We start from the raw sequence: 21,457 nt of genomic DNA, 5'->3' as shown, positions 1-21,457 counted from the left end.
AGAATTAAAGGAATTAAAGGAATTCTAAACTACGTGTTATGTACATTTTCTGCATCTATGGTTAAGTCCCGGTCCACGTTCTATCCAGTCTTTAAATACATCCTGTAGACAGACAGACAAACAGAGAGACAGACAGACAGACATACAGACACAGAGCTTGCTTCAGCCAGCTTCTTCAGAAATACACATACAGTAATTGTACTTGTTATTGGAATTTTTATTAGAGCTATAAATCATAATCAGCCATACTGTCCCTTTTATGCCCATATATGAAGATCCCTGATGTCATCAGTATATGTCCATGTATGGGCATGAATAACTCTCCATAATATGCCTATATACCATATGTATACAATATGTATACAATTTTTAAAATAAAAATGGGACATTCTGCATAATGAGAACGGTACTTTTACTTTTGCTACTTGAATATATTCTAATGTCAATGCATTTTTACTTTTACTCATGTAAAATATTGAATACATGATTTTGCTTGTAACACAATGTACTGTAGTTCTACATTGTGTTATTGCTTTTACTTAACTCACCTTATTCTTGACTCCTCTCAGGGCGGCGCCATTGAGTTTTTCTCTACATTTTTGGTATAGTGGCCATATTTGTAATAAGCACACAGAGTGCTCTAGATGGATTCAATCATAAATCTGAGCATGCCAATGTGTTTCTAATGCTCAAAAAGCATAAAATAGACACCAAGTTTGCCAAAAGTGGCAAAGATTAAGGTACAGTTCAGATACATGCCATCTTTGAGACACACCCAGTCATAAAGATAAGCATTCCAACATGTTTTCTAATGGTAAAAAAAGTATTTCTGTACCTTTTCATTTTACACGGTTATATATTATACTATACTATTATTACAGTAATAATAAAACTAAATGATTTAAGCTATTATCAAAAAAATATATAATACATTTAAATAAAATTATTGATTTGGGGTGGACAAAATGTAAAGAAAAGGTTCTCCTTGGAGCTAAAACAGGAGGCAATCGGACGCTGCGTTTATAATTTGAGGCATTTTGTTCAAAACGAGCCACTCCGGCAAACTTTAGATGCCAATTGATAGGGTTAAATCTGAACCCTATGAATAAGGCATGAGCCCAAGAAAGATGAAAAGATGGTTTGGTACTAAGACCCCCCAATACCCGTCCAGTCAACACCCAAAGAAATGTGAGTCAGACACCTGGTACGTCCAAAAATGATCAGTCTGTATTGCTCGAGTGTGTACACGGAGGCAGTACAAGTTACAGACAATTATAATAATAACACACTAAAGTTGTACTAACAAACAACGGTATTTATACACAGTTGGACTTCAATGACATCAGACATAGGTGCATCCTTATGATTGGCTTTAAGACCCTCAGACGTAGGATGGGAGTCGTAGGATGGACAGGCGTCTGGCTGTCTTAATATTAAGTTGTTGTTCATCTTAGGGTGTCCTTGTGTACAATTCTCGGTTCCATAAACAAGTTGTTCCTTTTTAAGTAAATGGATATGAATTATTATTAAAAACTGAGCAAATTGTACCAGGATTCATATTAATGTGTAAATCTTTGTTGGAGTTCCAGAGGAGCACAGGAGGCGTAAGATGTTAAAATGCACACCTTACCTCTGTTGTGACCTCTCTGAAATCCACTGACCTCTGATCCCAATACGGTCTTGGGTCACCCAAAAATCTTTACATCAGTAATTTGGATCTGAATGGATCTCGGCTGCCTTCTTTCGGGGTACAGTGACGCTGTAAGGCATAAAGCAGACATGGAGAAGGTTTTATAACAAATACTATAGGGTGGAATTTTAACATGAAGTCGAAAATGATGGTTGAACAAAGAAACAAAAGGTGGGATTCCATTTATGCCAGAAAAAATGTCCCCGTCGCCATAAATAGAATCCCCTCAGCTACCAAAACAAAATAAATACTAAACTATCCGCTAACGAGAAAGAAAAACATAAAACAGTTTTAACTTAAGATCAGACCATCAGAAACTGAACTAATGAATGTCAAATAATAAAATGGAATTAATACGCTGGGGTGCTCTGGGTGTCGTGGAGATGCAGGTGCCAAGTCCTAGTCACACATTAGGCACAGCAGAGAAGGAGAGGACAGCCGGCGCACTCCCAGCGTCATAGGGGTCATAGGTGGGTGTCTAGCCAATACCAGGGCCCCAAAACCAGCAGGGAGGAGAGACATTAAACACAAACAAAGCAACATTAGTGAACAAAATCAACAGTGGTATGGGGTGTGCAGTGGTATGGGGTGTGGGAGCACATAATCATCAAGGACTAATTCCTTTTAAGTGTTTTTAAAAGTTAGAATAGAATATAAAGTTAATTTTCTGTTAACAATTGAAAGTGGGACCCATATGAATGGGAACAAGACAACCAATGTGAGAAATTAATACTAAATGGGTTAACAATCTGAATCGTCTGTGGTAAATATAAATGTAACAGGTAACTAATTTGAATTTCATGAAGTGTGTGGGCTAGGGTAGATGATTCCTGTTGCTGGTGGCAAAGGCCCAGCGGTGTACGTAACCTGGGTGTGTCATATTACCTTGATTTGGTTGGCTTGGCCCGTGATCGTGGCTGTATTATACTATATGTAAACAGGGATGAAATTGAAGGTTTTAAATGACAAATCAGCAGGCTGTGGTTTATCCTAGGAGATAAGGAATAGACATTATACCAATTGTTCAGTGCTGATGTTATGGAATGTTGTTCAGGGGCTGATTGGATGAGAAACTGTAGCTGGTTTAGTGATACAGAGGTTGCCTGGAGCAAAGGAACACAGGAGAATTAAAAGGTGGCTGGTTTCTAGAAAAATGGGAATGAAATCAAAATATTAAAGTTTAAAAATGAAAAATAATTGAATGGTGTATCTGGATTATATTATGATAATATAATAATTCCCCTCTGATTGGCACACACTGAATGTATCTGTGTGTGTCAAGGTATAAATGATCTACAAAATTAAAGTAACTGCTCTAAGGGAAAAATAATACAAATGTCCGATAAGTACGGGGAATGAGCCTCGTGATAAGGTTAATGCATTGTAAACTATCCCTCCTTTTTGATTTGACACAATGCAACAGAGTGTCAATCAATCACCCAAAGTAGTAAAGTAAAGTGCAGCAGGGAGAATAATCTCGGCAGGGAAAAAAAATAGGCCACAGTAGCTGCAGTTTACTCCAAGGTCAATTTGAAAAGACCAGGGTGATGAGTGTAGTTGGATGGAGAGAGAGAGTTTATATGCACAGAACAGCTGTAATGGCACAATGTAACTCACAATTCAAGGCATAGGCCTACACACTAAAAAATAAAATGTACTCGTAGAGTAAATAACAGTAATCAATCAAAAACATAAGCTGTCAACGCAGGACCCTATACCGGAGTGTCCGCTTTGGAACCTTATGCTGTAATTGAAATTAAGATAGCCTGGCATCTATCGTGGGAACCCGCAATTTCGCTGTGTTCCATATATCAAATATAAGTGTGCAGACCCTCGCACGTCAAACAAAGCCCTCTCAAGTTGAGTATAGGGAGGTGTAGGAGGTGAGGGACACAAATATATTAATATATCATGTATAACCAGCAGCGCTACCGGTGTATACGGCCAGAATTAAAGGCTAATGGTGTGAACGTATTATACAAACACCCTTGTGTAAGCACCAAGACCTCGGAGCCAAAAACCCACAGGGTGAGCCACGGGGAAATGATGAAACCAATATGTTTGTATAAATAAAGTATGGGTCCAGTATATGCGTGTCACACGGCAGACCAAGCCCCCACTAGTGTAAGAACAAAACAGTTGGGGCCGAGTATGCAGTGGTGGTATGAACATATACAGAGCGGAGCATACTCTCTTGTGTGCAGCACACCAAAAGCAATCAAACATTAACTAAAACGACAAAAACAAAGACAAACAAAACATATAACAAGTACTATACTATAGCCTCCCGTGTGTGAGCAATACAGAACTTTCACATACCCAAAGTGTCTGGTTTCAGGGCGGCTGATAAGAACCGTCTCACCTCGAGTAGATGAACAGATCGGCCCTCTGGAGTGTCGACTGGAGCATGGAGGTGGGGGTCCCAAAAAAGTAAAAGTTTCAAAAAAACTGAATCTGAATGCACCGCTGAATCGTCACCCAGAAGGAATGCAAAAATAAAGTAAATTTGAACGCTGATTCTAAACACACCGGTCGAGAAAAAAAATATAAAAACATTATAATCTCGGGTGGATGTTTAACCGTTTATCGCCAATCTTAGCCAATCAGGATGGAATATGGAAAATCTGACAAATCCGTCTTGATCACATGAGCATAGAGATAATGTGTACCGATTTGCATGATGTTTGGACAAAATCTGTAGGAGTATCAAAAAATTGGTTTTGCAAAAATCGGCCACCTGGTGGCGCTATAAAAGGCTAATGTGAAAAATGCAGGGCAGAGGTTTTTCCTTGGCCTCTAAGGAGTGTGTGTGCACAGTTTCACGTCGATCGGGCCAACGGTGCCGAAGATTAGCTGTCCACAGACGGAGGGGCGGACTGACACACATACACACACGGACGGACAGGGGGCAAAAAAAAACATAGTCATGGCCACGCCTTCTTCGGCCTGGCGGAGACAATTAGATTTGGTTCCATTTGTACACTCTCAGAGTTACAGACCCATAACTCCACAAGGACCACTGGGGGTCCCCAGACCCCAGTTTGAGAACCACTGTGATAGAGAAGAGCACTTAAAGTTAGATAGATAACTTTATTGATCCCGCAAGGGAAATTCAGTCGCCCAGAGGCAGCACAGCAGTTGAGAGTTAAAGAGTTACAGGTACAGGTACAGAGAAGGAAAGTACTGTCATATACAGCAATACAAGGCAAGAAGAACAATAAGAAGCACTGTCATACAGAAAAATGGTACAACTATACTGCACTATGCAGAAACATTACAACACACGGTTACAGTGATCTCACCGTATCCCAGAACAGTGTCCATTACAATCAGTGCAATCCAATTAAATAGAGTGTCCATTTCAATCGAGTAGAGTGCAATGCGAAATAACGCCACCCCCCCCCTCCCCACCCCACCCCTATAAATCAATATGACTGTCCCTTGGCACAGAGTAACGCTATAGACTGGCGGAGCACTTACTGCAGTCTGCAGTATGACAGGTTGAAAAAGAATAAAACACCAGGCGATAGACTGATCCATGACAGGTTGAAACATAATAAAACACCAGGCGATAGACTGATCAATGACAGGTTGAAACAGAGTAAAACACCAGGTCTGTCTTTCAAATGGGGTTCTGGTACAAGTAGCTTTCTGTGTGTTATCAATCCATTCATAACCCCATGCCAAAACACACATTTCAAATTTAACCTGTACCTGCTGTACATAGAATCGAAGCATTCTACTTCAAACTGATGAATCTCTGTTATTATTGACCCTCATTATTTGAAAAACGTTTATTACTGGCATGCAGTGATCTTGTCATCTTGTGACTATACATTACACAAGATGTACTTCTGTTTTCAAGGTGTAACAGGTTTCCTCTGTAAATAACCTAAAGATGTAATACCATGATTACATACATACAGTAGATTCTAAGGAAATGTATTATGAAATCCAATAAACTAAATATGGCCTAGTGTAAGTGTGTAAGTAAAACAGTTCTCTGAACTTATGCTGCTATATACTGTATATAGCGAAAGTCTAAAATGACACAGATGCTTTCGGGGATTGAATGGGTTAACATTACATACATGAATATCACCTTTGCAGCAGGTGCTTTTTTCACCAGATGTTTTTCACATGCAAAGCACCTCTATGGCTGCCAAAATTAAGAATTCATTCATTCATTCATTCTTGACATAGAGTAAATAGTAAGAATTGCAGGTTCCAGACCGAGTTCATGTAAGCCAAGACCCCAAATTTGGGCCACCACCGGTACCATCTGGGAGGAATAATTCCCATAGTGATTTTTGGAAAGGTATACACACACCCCTAGTGTGAAAACAGTGCCCTCTGCTGTTTTTTCCTTTGAATTTCAGCTGCCTCTGAATCTGTCTTGAGAGATTAGAGATTAGTGATAGCATTGCATAAGGAAATGTATTATGAAATTCAATAAATCAAATATAATGTACTGTAGGTGTGTAAGTAATGATCCATAGAATATAGCATTTATTTTACCATTACATACATACTTTCTTTGCCAGATTCGAATCATTAGGCGATTCCTCTAAGTGCACTGAAATACTCAAGGCTGTAACACCTGCCCCCTCAGACAGAATTGTCATCACTGAAGAGGATGTCAGAAAAGTGTTTCGGTGTACTAACACAAGGAAAGCTAATGGGCCGGACGAGTGCAGTGCTTTTCTCCTCAAAAACTTTGCATCTGAGTTGGCTCCTGTGTGGCAACCAATTTTTCAAACCTCTGTAGACACACACACAATTCCTCTGTGTTGGAAAAACCTCACACATAAAACCACTACCCAAAATCCAATGTCCAAAAGAACATAAGGATTATAGACCCATAGCTCTCACTTCAGTGATCATGAAATCACTGGAAAGAATACTGTTGCAACATCTTGTAAGTATAACTAAAGACAAATTTGACCCCTGTCAGTTTGCTTATAAGAAAGGTTGCGGTACAGAGGATGCGGTTGTCACACTGGTCCACTTCATTACAAAACACCTAGATAAGTCTAATAAGAATTATGCAAGGGTGCTGTTCTTAGACTTCTCTTCAGCTTTCAATACAATACAGTCTGATATTCTGGTGTCAAAGATGGTGCAGTTGCAACTGAATCCATACTTAATTCACTGGTATGCTTCCTTCCTTACTAACAGAGTACAGAGGGTGAAAGTGAACAAAACCCTCTCCGCAGCATTAACTACTAATGTTGGTGCTCCCCAGGGTTGCGTAAGCTCAGCTGTACTTTTCACCCTTTATACTGACAGCTGTCGTACTGAGGAATGTCTGTCTGAATGTCGCACTGACAAAACAGACCAATACATTCTAAAGTACTCTGACGATACAGTTTTGATTTCCCTTTTGGATAGTTCCAGTGATCCTGGACTGCACCAACACAGAGTAAATAAGGTGGTGGAGTGGAGCGATAACAACGCTCTTATCATTAACACAAAAAAGACAGAGGAGATTGTTTTTGGTGCCCCACTAGAGATACACAGATCCCCCATAACTATTCATAGTGAACAGATCAACCAGGTATGTTCGTATATATACCTAGGAGTAGTAATTGACCACCTTCTGTCATGGAAAGAACAGATTGAATCAGTGGGTAAGAAGACAAAGCAAAGAGTCTATTTCCTTCGCCGTTTGAGATCTTTTGGTGCTAGTAGACAGATTCTTCTTTTGTTTTTCACTTCTGTTATAATGAGTGTTCTTCAGTACTGTAGTACCACCTGGTATGGATGTCTGTCTGTAGCCTTAAAGTCACAACTGCTGCAGCAACTGAACATTTGTTGAAAGATTGTTGGACAGCCACTTCAGAGGCTCTATACAACTACGTATAATGATAGTATGATAAGGTTGGCAAGGAATATCACTTCAAACACTAGCCATGCTTTGTATGGAGAATATAGGTTGCTGCCTTCAGGAAGGAGATACGGTGTTCCTACATACAATAAGGTCAAACTGAAGAGGTCCTTTGTCCATCAGACGACACTGAGGCTTAATCAGGATTTATAGGCCAAGGGTAGGCTGAGAGGTGGACATTGCTCTTGTCTTTGTATGTCTTTATGTATGTATTTTGTTTTTCTTGTGTCATGTCAAATGTGTGAACTGTTTATTGTTGCATACATGGCTGCTGGGTCGCAAGACAAATTTCAGTGTGAACTGACAATAAAGTATTATCGTATCGTATCGTATTTACAGCAGCTTTTCACCAGCAATGGTTTACATGCAAAGCACCTCTCTATGGCCAATTTAGTTATAAAACAAGTTAAGAAATCCAGAAGAGGTGGAGATTTAGACACCAAACTCCTTCAAACTGAATCCAGATGGATTTTCCATGTATAGCTTGTTAACCTGGGTGGTATGAATGAAAACATCTCCCTCCTGTGTTATCTATAGGAACCATTTATTGAATAGCCTATATACTTCTGTGATTAATTTTTATTTGTATTTTTTTCAAAAATATTTTGTTGAAAGATGACAGACGAGAAGTGTTGAATTAGTGGTCTTTTATTGATGAGCCATGCATAAGCAAAAGTCCATGGACTATGCAATATCAGCTGAGGCTTTGCCCCTCAGCCCATGAAGTCCCTTCACTCTTAACCAGACCATATTTTGTCTGACCAATCAAGCTGAACTTATGCTTAGCAATACATCATTATTACCACACATCACATCACATATTTTGCCAGAGAATGTCCTTTTTCTCCTGCCATTGCAAATCACGTACACAATAATAAGTGATAAGTCAGGGCAACCTGTAGCAAGCATCCTGTTTCCCATTCAGCTTCCAACATGATCTCAAAGATATCCAGCTGCTCTGCTGCAGCCTTCCCTTGCTCCCTTCTTAACTGCTGAATATTACATTCCTTCCTAGGCCTTCAGTCAGTCACACACATTATAATAATATTACATGTTTTATGTTTTTTTCCCATTAAAAAATGCGAACATGTTTATATGTGACATGGTCTTTACAAAGTACATTATGATTTCATGAGTAATGTTGGGTAACCTTAGGTCCTTTTTGTTCTGTAATGTTATGTCCAGAGCCGTATAAGAGAGTTACATCACTAGCATAGACTCCCATTGTAAGGATGGAATACGGAAATGCTCTGTCTATCTCAATGAGGAAGTTCCAATATTTGGAACTACAGCCCATAGCAGCCCGCTTTGCGTAACGCAACTCTCTCTTATACGGCTCTGGTTATGTCCATGCCCCACCATTGCCATGGTGATGTCCTTGAGTAGTTTATTGTTTATTTTAGATCCTCATTAGTGACTGCCTCAGCAGTGACTATTCTTCCCGGGGTCAAACAGTACCATTACAAAATGACAGTGCAATTCTGACATAACCCCCCGGGCACTTCCTGCGACAAGTGCAAGAATAACGATGCAACCCTCATTCATCAATACTGGATGTGTCCGCAATTACAACCATTTGGGGAAAATGGGTTCAACACCCTATTTAATATTTTACAGCCAAATCTAGACCCAGACCCCCTAATCGCATGGTTGGCTTTGCCTAATTGCTCGCTAGACATGCTGTTCTGCTAAAGTGGAAGAACGCTGCCCCGCCCGTGCTCAGTCAGTGGCGTCGTTACATAATGTCCGGTCTTACTGGAGATGATGCGGTTCTCAATAACTCAATTACCGGCTCTGAGAGAAAAATCTATAAGACCTGGGGTCCGTTAATGGCATTCTACCACAACACACAAACTACAGACATAGTTTGTCCTGGGGATTGAGGGAGGGGGGAGGGTGGGATAGGGGAATGTAGTATATATTGTATTCTCTTTCTCCTTGTTGTATATCTTTGTGATATATTGATTATTAAGTTGCTAAGTATACACGCCCCTGGCCTTTGTTAATTTGTTTTAATTGCAATTAAAACAAATTACAAGCAAGTGGCCTTGATGATCCTGATAACCCTGATTTTTGCACAGCTCACTTTAAGCACAGAGCACTTTATGGGCATGTTAAAATAAAATAACTCCTGTCTAAGGAAGGAGTCTTCCTTAATAGTTTATGCAGAGAGTGAGACAGTTTTCCTTTGGTAAAATGTCTAACCCATTCACTTTTCCGCTTTCCCCTTGTGCCAAACGCATTCACTATCCCCAATATCCCAAACCAGTAAGAAATATTATTTTCATATAGGCTCTTGACCCGTCTCATTTTGTCATCATTCTGGTAGTTACAATGCAAGACAGCACACATATAGCTACCACTGGTGCTATGCTATCACATATTGTCTAACTATAGAAATGTATACCTGGCCAAAAATCACTATGAGCGTTATTTCCCTCATATGGTCCCAACCGACCCTACTGGTTCACGGACTAACAAGCTATGCTTTCAAAGTAGCTTCCCAAACACTGAAATGAATCAATATTTCCATTCATATACAACACATTATTTGTCTTACCTTTAATGGTGACTTTAATTGTTTCTGTGCAATTAACAATAAAACAATTGTGGAAAATAGGTCCCTAAATCAGTCCAACCGCTATTTATTCTACACGAGAGCAAGTGAACTGAAAAAGAGTAGCTATTTCTTAGCCTGCAGGGATCTCCCAGGTGGTCTCAATAACAATTGGCGACGCCCCCTTCTGTGATGTACGCGGAACTGCCTCTCAGCTTTAAATAACTCCAGAAACCCCTGAATATCAGATGGCACCGTGGCGGACGTACTCAAATCATCAAATCATGCTGGTGATCATCAGAGAAAACAGGAAAAAACTAACAAAAAACGAAACAAACTGCTTTGTGTTAAATGTCTTGACTCGTGAATATATTAAAGGCTCATCCAAAATCAGCCTTCTCCATTGGTCAAGGGCTTTGGCAGTATACGGTCATGCTCTTTGGCCTCTGCAATGACCTGGCTTTGAAGGACTGATGGAGAGGTTCCTGGCCAACATCCAGAGGGCAGCTGACTGAGGTGTTCGAACTAGACATTCACAAGGCAGGTCTCTGTCTCCACCCAGGGAAGTGCCACCTGACCATGACTCAGTTACACAGTTGAAGTTAACCTGTGGCAAGCATCCTGTTTCCCATTCAGCTTCCAACATGATCTCTCTGGCTAAGGATTTCCAGCTGCTCTGCTGCAGCCTTCCCTTGCACCTTTCTTAACTGCTGAATATTACATTCCTTAGCCTGTGTCCAGGCCTTCAGAGTCACACACATTATAATAATATTACATGTATTATATGTTTTTTTCCATAACCCTTTCAAAAGATGTATAAGACAAATACTAACATGTTTATATGTGACATGGTCTGTACAAAGTAGGCCTACATTTCATGTGTAATGCTGTGTAACCGTAGTAGGTCCTTTTTGTGTTATGTCCAGAGCCAGAGTTACGTCACTAGCATAGACTCCCATTGTAAGTTCCAATGTTTGGAACTAGATCAAAGCGTGGTGCGGCTCTCTCTTATATGGCTCTGGTTATGTCCACGCCCCATCATTGCCATGATGGTGATGTCCTTGAGTAGTTTATTGTTTATTGTTATTTTAGATCCCCATTTAGTGACTGCCTCAGCAGTGACTATTCTACAGTGCAATTACAAAATGACAGTGCAATTCTGACATAACCCCCTACCTACCTGCGACAAGTGCAAGATGCAACCCTCATTCATCAATACAACCATTTGGGGAAAATGTGTTCATTACCCTATCTGATATTCTACAGCAAAATCTAGACCCCTACCACCTAATAGCGCTGCTCGGCACTGCTGGAGGGGAGGATCCTCCTTTGACCGTACAGAGTGTCGTATGTATGGTTGACTTTGCCTTATAGCTGTCTAGACGTGTTGTTCTGCTCAAGTGGAAGGACGGACGCTGCCCCGCCCTAGCCGCGCCCTGGTCCAGAGCGTTAGTGAGTTCTCTCTAACGCCCTGCCATATGACTCGGCTCTGCTTATAGACAAAGAATTGCACTGCCCTGCGAGGGCTCCAACTATAGTACAAAATAAACATAACTACTTCCCTACTCACCAAAAAAAAGACTGGTTTGTGTTGTTGAAGGTCTATTCTCCAGGGTGGGAAGCCTCTCAGCACCCCACCTTCTCTGTATAATACACTTTTTGGGCAGAAAATAAAATATGTGAGAGACGGCAATTATCTTATATACTCCACTGCGCCCTCTACAGATTTGGTCTATATAAATTACCATTGACCATTATCTGCAGAGGGCGCAGTGGAATAAATACAATCACTTCCATCTGGCGGACATATTCTATTTTCTGCCCAAAAAGTGTATTATACAGAGAAGGTGGGGTGCTGAGAGGCTCCCCACTCTGAGGAATAGACTTTCAACAAAACAAAACCGTTGTTTTGGTGAGTAACGAAGTAGTTTTGTTAACTATTTTACTACAGTTGGAGACCTCGCAGTTCAGCAGAGCCGAGCGCCTGGCAGGGCGTTAGAGAGAACTCACTAACGCTCTGGACCAGGGTAGCCCCGCCCGTGCTCAGTCAGTGGCTTCGTGACATAATGTCCTGTCTTATAACTGGAGATGATGCGGTTCTCAATAACTCAATTACCGGCTCTGAAAAAAAAATCTAAAGGACCTGGGGTCCGTTTGTGACATTGATTCTACCACAACACACAAACTACCTAGTGTGGCGCACTTTTGCTTTGACTGTAACACCGCAACAAACCAAAAAATCTTTATTTTATCTGCCCCGATAATTTTATTGCTCCCTTTTATTTTCTATTTTAATTTGATTGAAAATCAAGATGCTATGTATACTCACCCCTGGGCTTTGTCTAAAAACTGAATAAAAAGATTTTGAAAGGAAAAATGTAGGCTACAGTGCAATTTAAAAAAAATCACAAGCAGCCTTAATTAATAAGAGCAACTTGTCTGTCTGTGATCCACTCATATAGCACTGACGACGAAGGTCCTAGGAGTGGCCGAAACGTTTGGTACTTTTGCACCCATCAATTTGAGCATTGAGCACTTTATTTTATAAGCATTTTATTGTTTATGCGCATGCTAAAATAAAATAACTCCTGTCTAGGGAGTCTTCCTTAATAGTTTATGCAGAGTGAGTATTTTTCTTCCAGTTTTCTTTTGGCAACATTTCTAACCCATTCACTTTTCCACTTTCCCCTTGTGCCAAAAGCATTCAAACTGCTTTCAAAGTAGTTTCCCCAACACTGAAATTAATCAACATTTCAATTTATAGCTACAACACATTCTTTGTCTTACCTTTTATGGTGACTTTAATTGTCTCTGCGAAAATAGCTCCTTATATCAGTCCAACCGCTATTTATACAACCAGGGGATGGATCATGGGCGCGCGCTCTCTCTCTCTCTCTCTCTCTCTCTCTCTCTCTCTCTCTCTCTCTCTCTCTCTCTCTCTCTCTCTCTCTCTCTCTCTCTCTCTCTCTCTCTCTCTCTCTCTCTCTCTCTCTCTCTCTCGCATTAGAGCACTGACCGAACTACTCAAATCAACAACTCCTGTTGGTGATCATCAGAGAAAACAGGTGAAAAACTAATCCAGACAAGTTAAAGTGCACGGCACCTGGGAATAGTGAAATAGATCTGACATAATAAGCCTAACTAATATATTGGAGTGACAAATATCACATATAATATGGATTAATATACCACATGTACAGTAAGAGTATATGTGGCTATTATTATTCATACTTAGCCATGGTTCACATGACGCTTATGACAGTCATGTTTCAGGGCTAACTCATAGGCCTACTAATGATTAGAAAGAAAATAATTCCCCTTGCAGTGTAAAATCCCACGGGTTTACATAACCCTCACATCCTAGGCAAATTACTGCTGAAACGCAATGCTACAGTCTGTGACTGAGTCCAGCAGCAACAACGAAGGAGATTAATGCTTTGTCACCTACAGGTGGCTGCAAATTGTAACTGGCCCCTGTAAAAAGTCTAAGCTTATCACCGGAAATGAGCGGGGGGATTCATTACTTAAACAGGGAATATAAGGACAACGGGTAACAGACAGAACACAGTAACAACATTAATGAACCAACACTGACTAGAAACAGAGGGGCAAATAAATAGACAGGGACTAACTAGGCACAGGTGAGAACAAGGACAATTAACACATGATTGGCTGTAACAGAACAAGACACAGGTGAACTATAATTGCAAAGACATACTGGTGAGACAAGACAGGAAGGAACAACTAGGGCAGACAGGAAACACCACGACAACACTACAAAATGAGGGTACAAGGAGAACAGGGAACAATACAATAGAAAGAGTGGCCAAAAGGGTCCAATACCATATAAGGTTAGACAAGGGCTAAATAATAAAGTCACAGTCCACGGTCCGAGGAGCGGACCGTGACACAATCAATCAAAAAAATTACTAAAATGGCAACATTTAAAACATGACTTGATTATTACTGGTGATCTTTTTCAACAACATTAACATTTTCACATCTTTACACACACATTGAATATTGTCTCACCAGAAGAAGTGCTCAGTCAAGATAATGCAGAAAAAGCCAAGTTTTATTTTAAAAAATATAGTTACAAAACAAAAATAAAACGTAGTAACTCAAAATTGCTTTGGTCGCTGAAAGAACAAGCATCATGCATTACTGTATAGTAGAAAAGTTTCAATCAATATTGTATAATTCTTAGAGCCAAATGCTAAACGTTTCAGTACGAGTACAAAATGAAAACTTTGTGTATGAATATCAAGGTAGTTGTAACATAAACAATTAAATATTGACCTCGTCTTTCAAAAACCTTTCTACCAATTACATACATTTATCTAAAGGACTGTTCAATATTTATGGGAGGGGGTCACCGGAGGATAAGAGGGGAGAATCTTGCTTATACATTTTTGTGAGTCATGCTTATTAATCTTTGTGATGTGCATGGGATTAATTGGGAGTTATACATGAGGACTGCTATGTTTAATGGTCATGTGTAATGTGGACACTTCGACAATGATTGAGAAGTGAAACTAGAATCCTCAGGCCATGCATATAATAGCCTAATTTGTTTTCTGTAAGCTGGGCTGCAGTCAGTGTAGTCACTATAGATTAATAATGAATACATATTTAATCGGTTATTTCATTTGGTGAAATAACCAATTGACCAGCCTCCGAGCTGGTCAAGGCTCAAAGGGACAAAAGTTGACCACTGGTCACCAAAACCTCAAGGGACACACTTGCTAAACTGGACCAGGAAGCAAAATCACATCCGGTTGCAAGCAAATCACCAACGATAAAGTAACAAGGAAAAAAGATTCTGTCCGAGGGATGGCCACGACTTTTTGCATCAGAGCACTACGTTTCTCCAGTGACCCCTCATTGTAAATAACGAACAGTCCCTTATATTTGCCTGCTTTGACAAGTGAAGCATAGAAACAGACACATGTTGTTGAATGACTTTGACACAGATCGTTTCAAAGTTACTGATTACTTAAGGACTCGTTAAAACATCCTGAAACTACAAAATTGATATTACAACATGAAATAACAACAAGTGCAACATGTGAAGACCATCTACACATCTACTCTGGTGGTCTACTATGGTGGTCAGGCGCAGACTAAAGCCTTCCCACCCCCAAACCTTAAGTGTAACTAGTATGGGTCAAGGGTCAAAGGAAATTAGGGGACAGAACTTAGCCTCTAATAACTTGTGTGGTGACCACAGTGTTGGCTATTGGTGGCCCAGCACGCTTTCTGATCTTCACTTCCCGAGACATCTGGCACCAGGCACACGGGTAACAGCAGAGCAGCGTCCAGCAGTCATCACAGAATGAACCCTGGGTGAGGAAGAGAAGGAAGGAAGGAAGGGAGAGAACCAAACTACTGTCAGGAAGTGAACGCCACAGTTTCAAAACCACATAGACATTTGCCTCGTTGGGTTTCATATTTGTTCTGGAGCATCATGGGAGCAGAACACAGCACCAAATACTTGTTGCAGCAATATTACACATTTAATGTGTAACATTGATAAACAAGCTCATGAGCTTGTATATGCTTGGATCTGCTATTTTTTTCGGGAAAATGTGTGCAAATGTTTGATTATATATATTTCTTATTTATTTTTTGAACATATATGTTTATTTTATTTTCTGCAGAGACATTTTACAGTATATTTTCATTTTTTTGTAATGTATTTTTTGCATGTTACACATTTGGATGAAGCAGTAGTGTTTTTAAGACACTCTCCCACTGTTCTGTGGTCAGGCAAACACCCTCACTTATAATTGCGATGCATATCTCCTGTCCACTGTAGCAATGCCACATGTTATATCTCTTTGTTTTATTTGAAATCCCTTTACATTCCAACTTATCAACTTCATAACCCTTTAGTTTATACCATCATTCACATCGTTTATTAATTCACTAAAAGGTAGCACAATAAATGAACTGAGAAATTGAAATATACAGTATATAACGTTCTGTATCTGCATAGAGGGAACATTTAAACCAAAACATAGCCTGAATTATCAATGGTCTGCAAGGACATGAAGGGAAAACAGACTCAAAACACGTAAACACACAGTGTGCCAAAAGGCATGTACAAACAAAACCGAAGGGAGATACTACGTCCATCTCCTGTCCGCGAGCAAACTGATAAGCACAGCTGTCCGCAGTGACAAAATACAGCAGGATGTGCTTATAATGCAGAGGACAAATTTCAAGTATGTGCAAATGTACAGTGACATATATACCCCAACAACAACACCTGTATAATGTGTTTCGTTGCGACAAATTCTCAACAATCAATGAGGTAGAGGGTCTTACTTGGATGCCGTATCGCTCTCTCATGGAGCCACGGAGAAGGCAGGACACCACCATGCAGGACATACCATCCAGTATTGGCAGGCAGCAGCACCAGCCGAAGTCACCGGCTGTCTGGCACTGCATGCAGGGGAAACACCAGTAGCCACAACAACCTGGAGGGAGGGGAGAAGAGGGAGAAAGCAAGGTGGTCAGCTATAAACAAAGGTGTCTTTAGAAACGATTGACATCATTTTTTTCCCCCACAGCGCCAGCCAGTCCAGCCGTGGGCAATGGGCATACAATACCAAATTCACCTCCAGAAGCAGTCTCATTAATTCTCATTCAAATGATATGCAAGGCGCTCGGGTGGCGCAGTGGTAAAGTCCCTCCCTGCCCACCACCACAGAGGTTGTGGGTTTGAATCCACCGTGGTGCATCCGGATTTGTCGGGTGTCTATGTGAACAAAATTGGCCCGTGTTCGGGGGAGGGAAGCCGGGCGGGGAGGGTGATATTGGTCATTGCACGTATTCCTATGGGCTGGGGCGGCACCTGTTGGGCGGGAGGAGTAGGATGAAGGCCCTATGTCCTCCCAGTGGGGATCCTCAGTGGAAGGTGAGTCAGTAGGATACAACAGCAGTGACAACACAGAAATGTGTGTGGGGAGGAATGAATTGGTATAATGACTAAATTGGGGAGAAAAACAGGGTAAAAAGTATTTGGCTATGCCGAATTTAGTAAAAAAAGAAGAAAAAAATATGTTACGCAGACCTGATCTGTGTTGTTTTCTGGATGGTCTCTGTTACATTTGAACTCTCCCCTGTTATTTTCTTTTACCCTGTGACTTGAGCAGAAAATTATTCAAATAACTAGTGCAAATATTTACGATTTGACACTATGCTCCTTGATAAATATATATATAATTATTTTTATTTGATTTTATCCCGCGATATTTGTAACCCATTTTTTTCACTCGGTGCCAAATTCCTAAGTCCAACTGACCTTTTTGTCACCTGACAGGGGGGAGTTTCCCCGGTAGGACGTAGCACGTGGAAGGAACACGTTATTCCAACCAGTTCCCTTCCCCTCCATCAGGCGCCCCGGCTGTCATGGGGGAGGCGGTATAGCGACCAGGATTACTACATGTTTTTGTGAGGGTATTAACTACCCTAGGAGACACGGGGAGAACATGCAAACTCCATACAGAGTAGGCCCTTTCGCCTTTCCTTGATATATTTTTGAATGGTTACTGCATATGTAGTAATGTCTAGAGGGGATTGCAGTTTTTCTTTTGTTTCTTATTAACATATAAATCTGTAACAAGACATGTAAAATAAAAAATATACCTTTATATGTTGTTGAAACAATGATCTTGTTTTGTATCGATTTTGATCTTGTTTTTGTATGGATTAAAGAAATACATCTCTTTAATCCATCTGGTAAAGCTGGGTGGAGAGTGTTACTTCCATGAAAGGAGGATAAGTCTCCTCACGAGCAGAGATGTAAAGGCTATGATTACATGTGCTTTGCCTCGTATAGAATGGGTCTCTGGTGTAAAGCCAAATAGTGCACAAATGGGGTTGGGAGTGATGACTATGACTATTAAACATCTTTGAGGAAGCGTTAAATATATCAGACCAGAACTTGGTGAGATTAGGGTAGGACCACAACATACAGTACTGTATGTATATGGTCTGCTGGCTTTACAGCGTGGACAAGAAGGGTCTATAGTAGGATAGAGTCGAGCTAATTTAGCATTAGTTAAGTGGACCCCCAGAACAACTTTGAGTTGTATCAGGCCATGTTTGGCACAAGTAGTGGAGGAATGAATGAGGTCAAGCACCGCTGCCCATTGGCTGTCGCACAATTCCTCCCAGAGGTCAGTCTCCCACTGTTCCTTTATCCCCCCCCAACGAGCAAGGATTAATGTTACAGATGGCATAATATAGAACCGAAATTAAGCTCCTGCAGGGTGGGGTAAACGAAAGGATATGGTCAATTACAGGGGATTGCAGTTGAAATGACGAGTAACATCATACTTTGCTGACTGAAAGAAAAGGGTCTGAGGACTAAAACAGTTAAAAATAAGGAACCTTGTATTGTGAGTGACAAACAGGAAGTGAAGTAATGTAATTGAAGCCTGTGGAGCCCATTTACTTTCTTTCAGTCTATTGGGCTTCTAAGTGAAATCTGGGTAATCTCAAATGGTAATCTCAGAATCAGAATCAACTTCATTGTCACATCACAGATTTACAGGTGTAAATGTGTGTGCTCCATCATTTTGTAGTTTTTCGAGAGAAGTGAGAGGATAGAGTGTAAGAGCAGTAGAGAAAACAAAAAAATAATCTCTCTGACCCCCATCTTCATCAAAACAGGAGTACAATAAAGCTGTCTACTATCCCACCTGCTTTTTCTTGCGCCATTGATTCATCTTATTTTGGACCATGAAAAAGGCAGCGGATGGCCAAAGAACAGGGTTACAGACAGACAGATTTTCACTGATCTCAGGAACACACACACTGATGATCAACTTCGGAAAGACCAAGCTGGTCAACACCAAATCTGCAATAAACACTGAGGATCAACCCTTAGAAAAAGTGGACGGTTTAGTCTACCTGAGAAGAAACATCAGCACAGATGGAGGAGCCGATAAGGATGAGGAGGCAATGCATCAGCAAAGCAGCATGCCTTCAGAATACTCCGACTTGTATGGCTCTCTTCATATCTTTTTCTTTTTAACTCAAACGTAAAATCTGTTTTACTCTATGGCTATGAAACCTGGAAAACCACCAAAACAATCATCAATAAACTGCAAGTGTTGATTAACAACTGCCTCCAATACATACTGAGGATATGGTGCACAAAATAACAAATATAGACCTGTCAAACAAACCAGGTGCGAATCGACAATCAAATCTGAAAGTAACTAACCAATATTACAAGACCACAATCCGCAAGGAAAGAGGAAGTCAGGGAGACTAAGAGGATGAGCTGAACAGTGGAGAAGTACTGGTACCAATTTTTAAGAACAAGGGTGATGTACAGAATTGCATAACTACAGAGGTATAAAGCTGATGAGCCACAGCATGAAGCTATGGGAAAGACTAGTGGAAGCTAGCATAAGAGAGGTGACAATTAGCAAGCAGCAGTATGGGTTTATGCCAAGGAAGAGCACTACAGTTCACCCTGAGAGTGTTGATGGAGAAGTACTAGAGACAGTCAGTTAAACTGTGTCTTTGTGGACCTAGAAAAAGCATGCAGAGAGAGGAAGTGTGGTAATACGGAAGTCAGGAGTGGCAGAGAAGTATGATGATCAGAGGATAAAGGCGACCCCTGATTAGCCAGGAGAAGAAGAGGTGGTCCAGAACATGAATTGAGATGACTGGTAGCATCATGTGACTAAAGTAAAATTAGCCGCAGCTGTGCCTCCAGTTTCAACAGATGAACTGACTGATTCCAACAGACAATAAAAAAATAAACACATTTATCTATGGATGACATTTTGGAGCGTTTGTTTTTATGTGCAGTTTCAGCATTGCATTTTGGGGTATCCTACGCAGTGAAGGAAACACTTTTGTAAAACCAAGGTACCCTACTAGGATGCATCCAATGCTTCCTTCTGTAACGAAACATTCATAAGCTGCAATATTTCGTAAAAGGGCTACCTGCTAGGAGGCTTCTTTGAAAATCAGACAGAGCAATCATGTTATACTATTAGGTCTTATGACTTGAATGTGTCAGCACTCAGTTAGTGTTTCTAAACCTTTTCTGGATCTGGGCAAAATAGATGGCCCACCCATTTGACCACTTAATCACGTGTAAAGTGGTCAGATGGGTGGGCCTCGTACATTTTCAGAGCACGTTTATTTGAATTATCAATCAATCGATTGCGTTATGGCTTAGATTAATGGAACCAACCAACGTAGTATTTTTGATTCGATTTTTTACATTACTGGGTAGCACTTTAAACGAACGTCCTGGTAACAAGCATTAATTAACAGTTAATAAACAACTTATTAACTACTTATTAACAGTTAATAAACAACTCATAAGGTAGTAATTAACGTTATTATATGTTTATAACCGTTTATAAAGAATTTAACGTGCTATTAACAAACATTAATTAACAGTTAATAAACAACTTATTAGCTACTTATTAACAGTTAATAAACGAATGATAAGGTAGTTATTAACTTTATTATATGTTTATAACCGTTTATAAAGAATTTGACGTGCTATTAACAAACATTAATTAACAGTTAATAAACAACTTATTATCTACCTATTAACAGTTAATAAAAAACTTATAAGGTAGTTATTAACTTTATTATGTATTTATAACCGTTTATGAAGAATTTAACGTGCTATTAACAAACATTAATTAACAGTTAATAAACAACTATTGAAGTACTTATTAACAGTTAATAAACTACTTATAAGGTAGTTATTAACTTTATTATGTATTCTGGATTTGATTATGGCTCGTTAATCAGTGGAGACAAAGACATTCCATTCCATTCAGTAGGTCGTCTTTGCAATGTCACATGATTTACATGTAATATGCACGTCCATATGTGTGTGTGCACACACACACACACACACACACACACACACACACACACACACACACACACTGCTCAAAGAAATGTTTTCATGAACTGTGTACAGTACATACTGCTAACAAAAACTGCTCAAAGGAATTAAGGGATCAAAGAGTTCCCTTTATTTTTTTGAGCAGTGTAGTTTAGTTTAGTTTATTACGGATCCCCATTAGTCCTCACCACAGTGAAGACTATATTCTTCCTGGGGTCCAAACATTCACACTTTACAATACAATTAAAACATAATACAATGTAATTCTACCATTGCATAGTTAAAAACAAACAACAAAAAATGATTGAAGATTTTGATCTTCACAAATTCTATAAATGATTACATAGTATATCACCTTTTAGTTTGCAAATGAAGAAATTGCAAACAAAACAAAAATAATTTCAAAAAAATTTAATAAAATAG

At 39.9% G+C, this 21,457-nt stretch overlaps 2 protein-coding genes across 3 annotated transcripts in view; both read right to left on the bottom strand.

The window, feature by feature from the left end:
- The window catches only part of LOC311035268 (placenta-specific gene 8 protein-like), a 47,861-nt gene extending 34,924 nt beyond the window's left edge, over positions 1–12,937 (bottom strand). The window contains exon 1 of one of the 2 annotated variants that reach the window (XM_084043374.1): positions 12,922–12,937. The gene's annotated coding sequence lies outside the window, so the exon portion shown is untranslated. Of the gene's footprint in view, positions 1–10,137; positions 10,229–12,921 lie in introns of those variants that run through there. The other variant, XM_084043373.1, reaches the window with a different exon arrangement.
- LOC311034395 (uncharacterized protein) overlaps positions 1–21,457 on the bottom strand; it is a 36,631-nt gene that overhangs the window by 7,250 nt on the left and 7,924 nt on the right. The window contains exons 3-5 of the mRNA XM_084042276.1: positions 16,465–16,616; positions 15,338–15,476; positions 1,704–1,759 (exon numbers count right to left, since the gene is read on the bottom strand). Of these exons, the coding sequence (XP_083898402.1) occupies positions 1,704–1,759; positions 15,338–15,476; positions 16,465–16,616 (347 nt within the window). The remainder of the gene's footprint in view (positions 1–1,703; positions 1,760–15,337; positions 15,477–16,464; positions 16,617–21,457) is intronic.

The sequence above is a fragment of the Gymnoscopelus microlampas genome, assembly GCF_963454915.1.
Source record: "Gymnoscopelus microlampas genome assembly, chromosome: 19".
Classification (NCBI taxonomy): Eukaryota; Metazoa; Chordata; class Actinopteri; order Myctophiformes; family Myctophidae; genus Gymnoscopelus; species Gymnoscopelus microlampas.
This window is presented reverse-complemented; position numbering and strand designations above follow the sequence as displayed.